The sequence below is a fragment of the Meleagris gallopavo genome, chromosome 22, assembly GCF_905368555.1.
Source record: "Meleagris gallopavo chromosome 22, MGAL_WU_HG_1.1, whole genome shotgun sequence".
Lineage (NCBI taxonomy): Eukaryota > Metazoa > Chordata > Aves > Galliformes > Phasianidae > Meleagris > Meleagris gallopavo.
The window spans coordinates 1027163-1040681 of NC_139425.1; the positions used below are offsets into that span (position 1 = coordinate 1027163).

The 13519-nt window shown below is 45.1% G+C and overlaps 2 protein-coding genes across 9 annotated transcripts in view; both read left to right on the forward strand.

Moving 5' to 3' along the window:
- Window positions 1-1182: 1182 nt before the first annotated feature.
- CPNE1 (copine 1) overlaps window positions 1183-13519 on the forward strand; it is a 42449-nt gene continuing 30112 nt past the window's right edge. The window contains exons 1-2 of one of the 5 annotated variants that reach the window (XM_085241775.1): window positions 1186-1317; window positions 3764-3814. The gene's annotated coding sequence lies outside the window, so the exon portion shown is untranslated. Of the gene's footprint in view, window positions 1318-2011; window positions 2153-3731; window positions 3815-13519 lie in introns of those variants that run through there. The other 4 variants (XM_085241778.1, XM_010722244.4, XM_085241777.1 and 1 more) reach the window with 4 other exon arrangements.
- Window positions 1187-12735, forward strand: RBM12 (RNA binding motif protein 12). 4 transcript variants are annotated; one of them, XM_085241774.1, is made up of 3 exons: window positions 1230-1317; window positions 3764-3814; window positions 8124-12735. In XM_085241774.1, exon 3 carries the CDS (start codon window positions 8146-8148, stop codon window positions 10786-10788), a length of 2643 nt encoding a protein of 880 aa, XP_085097900.1. In that variant the 5' UTR covers window positions 1230-1317; window positions 3764-3814; window positions 8124-8145; the 3' UTR covers window positions 10789-12735. The 4 variants fall into 4 exon arrangements, with proteins under 4 accessions (XP_085097898.1, XP_085097900.1, XP_085097899.1 ...); XM_085241773.1 differs by lacking the exon at window positions 1230-1317 and adding an exon at window positions 2065-2152; XM_085241772.1 differs by lacking the exon at window positions 3764-3814 and having other exon boundaries at window positions 1187-1317.

Here is a 13519-nt window from a genome sequence, read left to right on the forward strand (position 1 = left end):
GTACTCCTGCTGCCCCTGGGTGGGTGCTGGGCAAGCAGATCTCTGCCAGGCACAGCAAGCCTGCTGCTGGATGCCAGTACTGAACGTCCCTGGGGGCTTCTACTGGCTGTGCCTGGTGTGCATGCATGTGCTGGCTCTGTTGGGTGCCACTTAGGGTAAGAACAAATGAATTACAAGATACCAGGACACTACAGAGAGCAACAGGGAGCTGTGTGGTGCAGTGGGCCCACACTGGCCCTCTTGGCTAAGGAGACAAAAGGGAGGGGGGATCACTTGACAGAAGGGATACATTTTCAGGGCAACCCTAGCAGATATAAAGTCTAAAAGCAGTAAAGCCGGGGTTACCAAGGAGATGAGCAGGTGTGGGCTGTTTATTGGAAGGGGTTGAGAGTGATGGGGAAGAGTAAGAAGGGAGATGCAGTGGGGGTGGGATATGGGGCTCTGTGAGCATCCCAGTGCCTGCCAGCACCGCTGCTTGGTGCTGAACAGCTACTGAGTTGTCACAATTCTGGCTTTGCAAATAAAAAATTTGCTATATGATTGTGTTTGTTGTGTGCAGCAGACTACGCTGGTTATATTTTCTGCTAGAAATGAGAGCTGGAGCAGTCCATCCCATGGAGGCACAGTGGTGACAGAGGTGCCCTGCTGTGCTCCTGCCAGGGCGAGCTCTGGTTGTGTGCACGGTGAGAACGTTTAAGTGAAGGGTGAATACAGCAAAAGGAATTTACAACAAAAAGGGCACTGACTCGGGGTAACGCGGCACGACTAATTCTGCAACGTTTCTAAGTGAAGCAGCAGCAGCTTATTGCCCCGGGGCTCATTGCTAATCTGACGTCTTTTTTACTCAGCAGTAACCCTTCTCTCACTTGTACCACCGTTAATGTCCAGAAAACTCTACGTATCATCAATGTATATTATGGTACCAGAGGCATCGGGCGCCACAGGTCTGACGGCGCTCCGTCCAGCCCCTAACTTCGCATCAAACCCGGCTGCGGTAAGCGCGCAGCCCCGGGGCACACACGCCCCTCCCGCCGTGAGGCGCGAACCGCGCTGCGCATGCGCCATCGAACGCGGCGCGCAGCCCGCCCTAAGCAGGGCGGGACGGCCGCAGGGGGGCGCTGCGCGCGCGACGAAGCCCCGCCCTGCTCCTTCCGCCGGGCCCTCAGCCCCGCCCCTCCCTGGCGGCGGGTGGCGGCGCCGCAGCGAGGCGGCCATTTTGTGGCGCTGCGCGGTCGGTGGCGCTGGGCTCGGCGCGGAGCGGGGCCCGGGGGCGGTGTTGGCGCCGTTCTTAACCCTTTTTCCCGTACAGATCCCTCGGTAAGAGCGCGGCGGCGCCCGGACGGGCCGGGCCAGCGCCGACCGCCCGCCCGCCCCGCGTCGCGGGCCCGCGGCGAGGTGAGGGGAGGGAGGCCGGGCGGGCGCGGCTGCACGCGGCCCCGCGCACAAAGGGGAGCGGAGCACCGAGCGGCGTCGCTCTCTGCGGCCGCGCAGAGGCTAGGGAGGCCCGGGCCGCGCCCCCGCCCGCCGCCTCTCACCGCGGCCCGCGGAGCCGTGCGGGCGGCCGGGAGAGCGACGCGGGCCCGGCCCGGCCCCGGTACCTCGCGGCTGCGGGCGCGAGGCTGTGCGGCGGCGGGAGGTGCGCGCCTGGTGGGGCGGCGGCGCGGGCGGCCGAGGAGGCGGCGCGGGGCCGGGCGCGGCGGGGTTCCGCGGCCCCGGGGGGCGGAGCGGGGCGAACGCTCCCCGCGTTGCTGGGAAGGGAGGCTCCGCCGCCCGCCGTGCCGACGCCGCTCCTCGAGTTTCCCCCCGTAAGTGCCGGGGGAGCTCCGCGCGGTCGCTTAAGGCCGTTCGTCGTCGGTAAAAATCGGCTCTGCGGCGGCAGGTGTTGCAGCGGGTCCTCCCGCCTGCCGTCTCTCTGAACTTTCTTTGGAAAAATCTCTCGGCTCTTGTTTCACCAGCCGTTCCTGACGTTACCCGTTCTTCTTAGTGACTTTCTTACCCCCCTCGCTGTGCCGGGGCTAGGCAGGACAACCGGCTGTTGCCTCCTCGGTGGACTCCTGCGAGGGCCCCGCATCGGGCGTGCCGTGGCAGTGGATGGCGGTGGCTGTTGGCGTGTAGCCCGCGAGGTGTTGTGGAGCCCCGGCGGTGCGCAGAGGTACGGTGTTGGTGTTGTGGGGGGCACCTGTCCTCTGGTCGGTGTTTGCCTCCCTGCTATGCTCCTGCACGCGAGGTTGGCTGGGAAGGACGCCTGTGTGAGAGCGATGGGTGCTCTCTGACAATGCAGAGTTGTAAACAGAAGCGATGTTTTGTGGAAAGTTTAAACACAGAGCGGAGCTTTGCACCTTTTCTGAGGTATGCTGCTTGGTTTGGCGTACGCGTGTCTGCCCTGGTAGCACGTTGGCTTATTCCACTGCGGCTCTTCAGCTTGTGGACATCTGCAACGCTGTGGTTGCTATACTGGAAGTATCTGAAATAATTTTTTTGGGGAATGTTCCTTGTGCACAAAAGATTTATCTGTTCCAGGAAGCAGATGTGGTCTTGCATGAAACTGGTTTTCAGGTGGTTACGTTCTTACCTGCCTTGTAAACTGCTGATTGAAATTGCAAGATATGAAAGAATGTAATTGAATCCTTTCACTGTAGGATTGCCTGATTTTTCTTAAGGTTGTAATATGAAACCAGCCTTAATTTTTTATATGCGTTTTTAATAAAAATCTGAAAAGCATAGTTGTATCTCTTATTTGTAAGCCTGCTGTTAAATGTCCTTGAAGATCTGTGCGTATATCTGCTCGTCTTGATTCCTTCTGCCAGGGGGAGTTTGTGGATGGTCTAGTTGTAATTCTTTGTAATTTCATTTTGATAATGATGCTCATAACAGTAAACTGCATGTTTGGGTTTTCTGAGGTGCAGACAGGTGTTTGTTCTTGGAGTAGTTCTTTTCTGGGTAATGTTGCAGGGAAGGAAATCTTCAGTATGAAGTTGTATATGAAGTGTTGAAAAAGGAAGAGGTTTTCCATCCCTTCTTTAAAATACCAAATGTATATGTTGCCTTGTAAAATGTTCAGCTCTGTTTTATTTTTTTATTGAGTTGTAATCCCAGGAAGACATTTTGTACTTTCAAGGATGAAAAGCCTGGGTGTTTGGTCAGGATATGGATTATGAAACAGCAGATTATGAGTGAAAGTACCGTACTTCAGCAGGGAGGTCTTACAGCATGCTCCGTGCAGGTACTGGCTGGAGGTGGCTCTGAGCAGTGCCCTTTCATCATTTGGCCTGGCTCCTGGGGAGGGCCTGTAGGGAGACTTAGAGACGTGATGTGTGTTGCTCTGTTGGAATTAGAAAATGCACAGTTGGAGAAAGGACTGCTGGTGTTACTGATGGAGCGAGGGTTTGTGAAAATCTAGAATTGTCAAGTATCTGATTTCTAATCTTTTGAAAGAGTGATTGGCTCACCTGTTGGAAATGGGGAACTTGAAAAATTCTTCGAATGTTTTGTGGTTCTTGCTATGTTTTGTCAAAGGCATTCACGTCCCAAACTATACGGGAACTGCAATGCAGTTATTGAAATACAGGGAGAAGGTATTAGAAAATGTGCTCTTACTCTTGTGTGTTGTATGTCACAGTTCCTTGTGGTGGTTGCAGGTTTGAACTTTCTGTATATACAGTTCTTTGTGGACTGTTACTGCTGTTGTGTTGCCTGCATTGATTTTTGCCTCCATTTATTCTTTATTGCAGTCTAAAAGTTGGTTTTAATTGGTTGCCCACAGGATTGGCTTGGCTTCTGCTACTTGTTAAGAAAAAAACATCTGTCTTTGCAGGTAAGAGACTTCGAATTGAAGACTTCTTTTTTATGCATATTGAGTATATCTTAATAAATAATTAAAGCTTCTGGAATCCCTGACTCGATATCAGAACATTTGGGTCAAATTGTCCATAGGTGGTCTTTTTCTTTTGACTCCCACTGGTGATGGTCCTTCTGGCAGCGGTGTGCTCACGGAACAGAGTTTTCTGCCATACTCAGTGTTTGTTATTTCATCAGCATGTGGCAGTCTGTAATGCTCTCCCAGTTATTTTGCTCTGTTTGAAAACGTAGCTAGTTCTCTGCAGGCTGCAGGTCTGCCTGTCTCCTGCTATTGGAGCGTGGAAGTCTATAGTAACTGGCTCTGATTAAGTTTTGCAGCATTTAAAAGTATCAGTCATTTCTGAGCTAAATCAGACCTTTCCTAATCTAACAAGTTAACTTTTTAGCATAAAAAAGTAAATTAAAAATAACGAGGAAAACCTTGTAGCCTGCAGTTGTAGGTATTGCTGGACAATCTCAGCATGGGTACTTCAAAATCTTCCTACAGCCAGAATGTTATTTCAATTCTTCATCCAACAACTTCTAGATACATTGTGTGTATACCATGTAGGTACTGTACATTAATGCTCCCTGGGGACCAAATTGAATCTTCAAATCAAGGCAGGTTTAAAAGAGAATTATGCATCTTGGACTGCTGCTCTTGTGGTATCGTGTCAGTTCATGCTGTGACCCAGCCCTCCTGCTTGTCTCACTGACCAGCACACAGACGAAGTAGCATTGCACTCCTCTAGTCTGACATCAGCGTCTTAAGAGTGTGTTGAAAATGCTGTGTGTCAAGATTCATCAAAAGACTTGGGTTAATTGTAGGCAGGTTTTTACTTTCCCCCTCTGACTGCATTGTTACTGGGAATGGCTCATTTCTGGCGTAACTTTGGGATAAAGTCTCTGGAAGAGAATCTCAGGTATGTGAGTAACAGTGGAAGAGCACTTGTGTGTGAAGTAGCTGAGGAGCAGCAGCTCTGGCAGCCCGGCGCAGAGCCTGGCAGCGGGCAGAACCCCTTTTGGATATGCTGCCTCTGCACCTACATTGTTCTTTGGGAAGCAAACGTGGCACTACGTGAGCAGGCTGTGCTGTTACGGGTAGTGTGAAAGTTGGCACATGTCGCTTATTGTCTCTTCAGTGCACCTTGAAATAAATCTGACTTATGTGGAATTTGGCCTCTTGTTACTGCCTTATGATTTTTTTTTCTTTAAATCACAGAAGCAAAATTAATGCTTTTCTTAAAACACTGAAATCATAATAAATTTTGCAGCAGTTATGCTTTTATGTTTTGAGTTAATAAAATACTTTTTCCAAAAATATTTGACTTAGTCCTTAAAGTTTTTGTTTATGTCATGCCACTGTTAGCTTTTGCTTAATATTGAGCACTTGTTTTGTATCACATGTGGCATTAGTTAGGCTGAGGTCATTAGGACTGGATTTTTGGCAAGTCTATTCCTAAGCGGCTATTTGTGTTCTTGTGGCAGTAACTATGTAGTGAGCATAGATAGCATGCTTAGTAACAAAACTTCGATACTTTTTATCACTTTTAATGAAGCTTTGAATATAATGTGAGGTTGAGACTTTGTGTTATCCCAGAAGCTTTATCAGTGTTTGAATGCTTGAAGTCTTCAAGAGTTCTTGTAGCCTTATCTGCTAATGTGCCTTCTGGGCTGGATTCCCTGAACCACCAGGAAGCGTGGCTGCCTGCGAGCTGTCAGCTCTGCCCGTGTGCCTTCTGCTGCAGCACATCTGAGAAGAAAGGTTGCCAGTGTTGAACTCACAGCCATGTCAGGTTGTCGTAAGGAAGTGACTGTGAGAAAGTAATCTTCCACTAAACAGCAGAAACTTGAAATGTCAGAGTTGGGATACATAAAAAGCTTCAGAAATTAATTTCTTTGTGTGATACAGAACATACAAGTTTTACTGTTAATATCTTAGTTTTACAAGTGTAGGTGTAAAACAAGGGATACTTTTATACCCCTTGGTTGCCTGTGGATCAACTAATTAGAAAGCAATCCTGTAGCTTTGAGGTAATGAGGTAAACAAACGTTTTGCAATTGCAGTTACTGTGGCTTCCTTAAAGTAAGCAGAACTTTCATTTTAAGTTCAGCTTCAGAGCTGGCTGTTGATATTGGGCAAATTGAAATCTGCAGAATCGTTGAAAAATACTGCAGTGCAAAAAGCCTCGTGTGCTTTCTTGGATGTGTACTTAGCATAGGCAGTTCCTGCTTTGTTCTGTTTATTTTTCATGTGGACCACTTGTTCTGTTGGAAAATGATTGATTGGGCAGTGAACGTTATCGTTGAGTGAAATGTAAGCATGCCTAGAAGAGATGGATGCCGCGTGTTCTGTCAGTTGCCTTGCAGCGAGTAGGGAAAGTTGGTTTTCAGAAATGAATCCTTGAGGCTGAGCGTGTATTTTTCTGTTGCTGCACCTGATGAAGTAACGAGTTTCCTGGTGGTTTGTAGAGGCTGATTTGTCACATTTTCGTATTTGTTGTGGAAGCTGAATTCTCTTGCTCAGGTTGGCCCAGTGAGGAGTCAGGCACTCGTTTGCAGTGGGAGCAGCTGCAGAGCTGATGCTGTGCTGGGGGCTTCTCTGCTGTTTGCTTGAGGGACAGGAGGACTCCTCACATGGCTCCTGCCCTGTAATACTGTGTGTTGCACAAGGTCATTGGTGTGTGGGAGAGGTTATCTCTGCTTTATGGGCAACAAAATGATGTATTTAAGTTCATTACTCCACTTGAGTAACCTGAAGTCCTGTTATGCAAACAAAAGAATTTTCTTCCATGTAGAATAATTGTTAAGTCTTATTTCCATGAAGTACTGAATTCAGCCTTATGCCACGTTAAATTGTTGGGCGCTGGTTCTATCTAGTAGGTCAGAATGCATTTCTGGTGCTTCTATGCTAAGATTTCTGGAAGACTTAGGCAGGCAAACGTAGCTGGCTGAAATTTGACTGTAATGCTGGGATGCTGTACTTAAGGAATACCAGTGCCGAGCACTAGCTGTCAGTTGGTCATAGCTATGGTATGTTGCCAAAATGTGGTCTCTTTGGTGCTCTGCCTCCTGGTGTTGCATTGTGTCATCTGGTTCATTCTCGATTTCAAAGGCCTAATGAGTATTTTAACACCATTTATATGTGACTAATGGGAGCCTTCAAGCTCTTCCATACAGTTACTGAGCTGGCCCGTGCTCTGGGAGGTCAGGAAGAGATGAAGCAGGTCAAATAGAAACACTGCTGCTGAGTGTTTAGAGTAAGAATGCCTTCTGAACTGGTGAATAAATGTGTTGATATTGTTATGATGCTTTTAGAGGCTTGAGGGAAGGCATGTTGAGAATAAGTGAGAATTACCTCATTTTCTTCTTATCTTGAACTTTTGATGTGACCTCAGGGGGTCAGGATTGATCTTAAGCTTCCAGTAACCTCAGCTGGTTATTTAAAGTAATTTACTTGTGCCAGAGACTGAAAGTGTAATATTAGACAGCATGTCTACAACTATTAAAAAGTTACTCCTTCATTCTGGAAGGTTTAAAGGCCAACTGTCTAGCAAGAAGGTGCATACATGTCAATCTAGCTCAGGTGTGCTCTGTGAAATCAGAATATGTCTTGGTACAGCTTATAGCTGCTTGTTTTTCTGTTAACTGGACCTCCTGCTTTTGGTAGGAGAAAAATCTGGATGGCCCTCATAAGGACGTGTGATTCACACTGATATCCATAATGATATCTTTCGTAACCTGCTGTATATTCTCAGCCCTCATCACCTGGCAGGAGATAAAATTCCTCCCTAAATGGAAAAGAGAACAGTTTATTGCCCATACTAGTGCAGAAATTTTGTCAGTTGCTTTGCCAGGTACAGTGAATATCCTATCAGTTATGTTATATCAGTATGCTAACTTGACTTTGTTTGGGTAAATAAATCTTGCTTATGTTCCATCAAATATTCAGATATGGGTATGATACTTTTGATTTTTGCTGTTCCCCAGGTGTCCTTTTTTCCCTTTGGTTATAACTTTTACTTTTTGCACTGATGCTTGTGGGTCTTGGTGTAAGATATTTTGGAATTTCTAGTGCAAAATGTACACGAATTATGTTGGTTAATGCTTAATGCTTCAATTTGTGGGAAGTAAACACGAATAAGGAACTTGGAATATGAACATGCTTAATTTTTACCAGATGTTGTTAGGAGTATGTAAACAAATATAGTAGGTGGGGTCTGTAGGTAATTGCATGGTGCCATAAACAGTAGTCTGACATAGCCGTTGCCTTTTCTCATCTGCAGGTGTGTGTTGTTTCAGCGCAGCATGGCTGTGGTCATCCGCTTGCAAGGTCTCCCGATTGTGGCGGGGACCATGGACATCCGCCACTTCTTCTCTGGATTGACCATTCCCGATGGGGGCGTGCATATTGTAGGGGGTGAACTGGGTGAGGCTTTCATCGTTTTTGCCACTGATGAAGATGCAAGGCTTGGTATGATGCGCACAGGTGGTACAATTAAAGGGTCAAAAGTAACACTGTTACTGAGCAGTAAAACTGAAATGCAAAACATGATAGAGCTCAGCCGTAGACGTTTTGAAACTGCTAACCTAGATATGCCGCCAGCAAATGCTAGCAGGTCGGGACCACCTCCTAGTTCTGGGATGAGTGGAAGGGTTAACTTGCCTACTACTGTACCTAACTTTAATAATCCTTCTCCTAGCGTAGTAACAGCTTCCACTACTGTGCATGAGAGCAATAAAAACATATCCACATTTTCTACTGCCAGTATGGGGACTGCACCTCCAAATCTTGGAAATACTTTTGGTAGCCCCACGTTTAGCTCAACTATACCCAGTACAGCGTCCCCGATGAACACAGTTCCTCCTCCACCGATCCCTCCTATTCCAGCTATGCCGTCTTTGCCACCAATGCCTTCTATTCCTCCAATTCCTGTTCCTCCTCCCGTACCCACACTGCCTCCTGTTCCTCCGGTCCCACCAATACCCCCTGTGCCCCCAGTACCCCCAATGACACCTATACCTCCCATATCAGGAATGCCTCCTCTGAATCCTCCACCTGTAGCACCTTTACCCACTGGAATGAATGGGTCTGGAGCAGCAGTGAATATGAACAGCGGCCTGAATCCATTGTTTATTGGTCCCATGAATCCTGTAAATCCTATCCAGATGAATTCGCAAAGTAGCGTCAAACCAATTCCAATCAATCCAGATGATTTGTACGTCAGCGTTCATGGAATGCCCTTCTCTGCGACAGAATCTGATGTGAAAGAATTTTTCCTTGGGCTCCGTGTGGATGCGATCCATATGCTGAAGGATCATGTAGGTCGAAATAATGGAAATGGACTAGTGAAATTTTTTTCTCCTCAAGATACGTTTGAAGCACTGAAACGAAACAGAATGCTGATGATTCAGCGGTATGTTGAAGTTAGTCCTGCAACAGAGAGACAGTGGGTGGCTGCCGGAGGCCACATAACGTTCAAGCAAACCATGGGCCCCTCTGGGCAACCACACCCTCCTCCTCCACAGCCTCATTCTAGGTCCAAATCTCCCAGCGGACAGAAGAGGTCCCGGTCACGATCTCCCCACGAACAGGGGTTCTGTGTTTATTTAAAAGGTCTTCCCTTTGAGTCGGAGAACAAGCATGTGATCGATTTTTTTAAAAAGCTGGATATAGTTGAAGACAGCATCTATATAGCTTATGGACCTAATGGGAAGGCAATTGGGGAGGGTTTTGTGGAGTTCAGGAATGAAGCTGATTACAAAGCAGCTTTGTGTCATCATAAGCAGTACATAGGGAATCGTTTTATTCAAGTTCATCCAATTACTAAAAAGGCAATGTTAGAAAAGATAGATCTGATTCGTAAAAGGTTGCAGAATTTCAACTATGACCAGAGAGAAATCATCATGAATGCTGAGGCGGAGTCAGGCTCGCCAAAGCTGTGTGCACATATATCTAATATTCCATACAATATAACAAAAATGGAAATTCTTCAGTTTCTAGAGGGACTGGCAGTAGAAGAAAACTCTGTACAAATTCTTGTTGATAATAACGGGCAAGGTTTAGGACAAGCGCTGGTTCAGTTCAAAGCTGAAGATGATGCTCGTAAAGCAGAGCGTTTGCACCGTAAAAAGCTGAATGGAAGAGATGTTGTTTTACGTTTGATTACTGTAGAAGAAATGAGAGATATTGAGAGAAACCCACCGTCTCAAGGGAAAAAAATCCTGAAAATACCAATACAAGGAAACGTAGCTGTGCCGGGAGCACAGCCCCCTGCTGGAGATGAGCATGCCTTCTTGGGAGGAAATCCTAAGGATGCAAACAACGGTCCTCCGTTCAATTTCCCCAGTAATTTTAGTGGGTCTGGCACGTTCGGTCCGCCTCTGCCACCACCTGGCATAGGTGGCTTTCCTGATGCTAGACCGGGAATACCTGCGGTTGCAAGCGCTGGTTTGCCTGGTGCAGGTATTGAGGTCCCGGGTTTTGCAGGCGGTCCTGCTAATTTGAGTGGACCATCGGGTTTTGGAGGGGGCCCTCAGAATTTTGGTAACGGTCCTGGCAATCTAAGTGGGCCTCCTGGCTTTGCTGGTGGTCCTCCAGGAATTGCCGGTGGTCTTGGGCATTTAGGTGGGCCTCCCGCGTTCGGACCCGGACCAGGAAATATTCATATTGGTGGACCCCCGGGTTTTGGAACGGGGTCTGGGAAGCCAGGACCAACTGTCATTAAAGTGCAAAATATGCCCTTCACTGTTTCTGTGGATGAAATTTTGGATTTCTTTTATGGTTACCAAGTGATCCCTGGTTCGGTGTGCTTAAAATACAATGAAAAAGGCATGCCCACGGGAGAAGCGATGGTTGCATTTGAGTCTCGTGATGAAGCGATGGCAGCAGTCGTTGATTTAAATGACAGGCCTATAGGCTCAAGAAAAGTAAAGCTTGTTTTAGGGTAGCTGTTAATATGGAGTAGTTGTAGAATAGGTATTCATAGTGCTGTGACAAATGCATCCGGATTGGTTTTTATAGTATTTCCAGGATAGAACCTGTGGATTGTTTAAATTGTAAACCAGACTTGTTTTGATAAGACAGAGCACTGCGTTAGCCGTGACAGAAGAAACACTGCGAGGATACATGCGCAGTGGATTTTCCCGTACAGATGTGTGGAGAAGGTAGGCAGGTTATTTTTCATCATAGACGTTTGGTGAGCTATGCTGGGCACAGTGCTTATCAAGGAACCTTGGCTGGTTTTCCGTAGTTTCGGATAAGGGAAATAGATGAAGTCAGTGAAGCTCTTCAGTGAGTGCTCTTGCAAGCCATTGTAAAATAGATAGCTATTTCTAGATTTGGTTAAAAGCTGGCTGAATTTGCTTTGTTTACAGGTCAAAGCTTTGTTTAAAGTCCTGATTTTACTCTGCAACTGAACGAATTCTGAGTGTACACAGATTAATTGTTTTGTGTATGTATTTTTATTTTTTCCAAGATTCTCACTGTATGAACAGTTGAATTATGCCCATTGCTGATGTGTCTACCAAACTAATTCCTATAAGTATGAGCAGAATCGTTCTGTAAAATTCAAGCTGTTCTTTGTGGAATAACCTTTAGTTATTTATATATTGCAATTATAACTGTGCAGAATAAGACTTTTGCCACGAGTATAGCTAACCTCAAACATTATATGAGTTTTATAGTACGTTTAAAACATTTGCAGTAGAAGTAACAACTTGAAAATGCTCATAATTGTTTAAGTAGCTTGATTTGTTAGGATTACGTGAATCACTTGGGATAGGATCTTTGACACTAGTTGGATATTGATGTTGTATTTCTCATGTGTCTCTTGACCTCCTTACGTAGAGTCTCTGCTGAGAGAACCAAAGCGGTGATTATTAGTTGAAGATTGGAGTCCAGCTAAAGTTTTAAATTAGTTTCTATGTGAAAGAAGCTTTTATCTTCAGCAACTCTGTCATGAATTACTGCTATGGGTGAATTGAGAGATAAAAATTTATTTTTCTCCAAAACTTGAAAATACTGAGTTTACTATATATTTTTGCAATAAACTTGTGCTGTTGTTGTATTCCAAGTCTGTAAAGAGTTGCCATTTTCTTTGCTGTACAGTAAAACCCTTTCATGGAAAATTGGAAAGGAAGTAATAACACGAGTGACAAGTATAGAAATTCTTGGTTCATCCTTGCTTGGCTGATGATAAATTTTTCAAATTGGGGACATTGCCTGAAAAATCCCACTATTCCCTGCAAATCATTGTACTTAAACATAGCAATCTTTAAACTGTTTTTTTTTTGCTTTGATTTTTTTTTTTTTAATTTTATTTTATTTTTTGGATAAGGAAAAACAGTGCCTTTTGGTGTTGCCTATCACGGAACACTGAAGTGTATGGTCAGGCAAAATTGAGAGGTGCAAGTGGCAACAGTTTTATTCCCGTGGTGTGTAGGAGAGCTTTGGAAACCTGTGCGGCGCTGCATCCTGAGAGGATTCCCCAGTACAGGAATGTGTGGAAGGATTGTACAAAGGTGTACTTCAATAAAGAGGCGGTTGCATTACACAGATGCTTCTGTAATTCATTAGCATAATTTTGTTTTGACAGGTTACTAGGTGGTCCCAACTTTGGAAAAGTCATGTGATTTGTATATACTGTTTAAAATTAAGCCTCCTGTTAATAAAGCTGTCTGTCTCTGAAGCTTCATATTATGCGTTTCAACAGTCTTTGGGAGTAATGTTTCAACAGTAGATCTTTGTTTTTGGTTTTTTTTCTCTTTGAAAGTCTGAAAGTCCTCTTGCTGATGTCAGAAAGATGTGTGACTAGGAGTCAAACTTTTCAGTTTATTTCTAAAGTTTTGCTCTTTGTTTTTTAAACAACTTTTATTAAAGTTTCATACTATATTGGATTTATTTGGGTGCTTGTTTCTTCATGTTTCACATTAGAATAAAATGACCGAAAAGGAAAACTTGGCTTAATTGTTCACAGAACTGCTTTCAGATATTTTAGTGTGTTGATTTGTGGAAACTGGTGATAACTGCTTTTCACATTCAAATGAATCACAGCAATGCTTGCCTTGTTGTGAAATGTAATTAAACTACAGGTGTCTGGAATTAGATGCACAGTTTTGTGTTACTTTCTTTTGATTTCATGTCCCTTGATCCTCTTGGTAATGGATACAGGGTTATTGGTGTTTGCGTTAGACACGGCATATTCTGTGACACATGCTTGTTGTGTGCCTTTTCCTTTGGCTTTCTAAAAGAGCAGGTTTATCTTGGAAATCATCTTCTGATTCTTGATTTTCTGAATGGTCTGAAGATGTTTAAATGCTTGTCTTAAACAAACCACAAAGTAAGTGAATACAAAAATCCATTGGTTTTGGGAATACGGACATGGATGGAATGCTGAAGTGAAGGATTTGGGGCAAGGAGCAGGCTCCTCATTTCCCAAGTAGCTGGTGCTTTTTTATTTTTTTAGTTTAAGTTAGGAATTATGTAGGCTCTTGGGGAGGATAGGACGTCCTAGCATGCATATGATTTGAGTATGTAGTATGAACAATATAATTGTTACCCAAACGGTTACAATTGATCTTTTAAAACACATACAGAGAAAAGCTGGTTATTGAGTGTCACTTGCAAATATCAAAAGTTTGCTGTAACAGCTCACTTTCATGGTAGAAGCAGCCTTAAAAT

What these genes read in the sequence shown, in the direction of transcription:
- RBM12 (XM_085241772.1), top strand. Translation starts at nt 8,146, where the DNA reads ATGGCTGTGGTCATCCGCTTGCAAGGTCTCCCGATTGTGGCGGGGACC.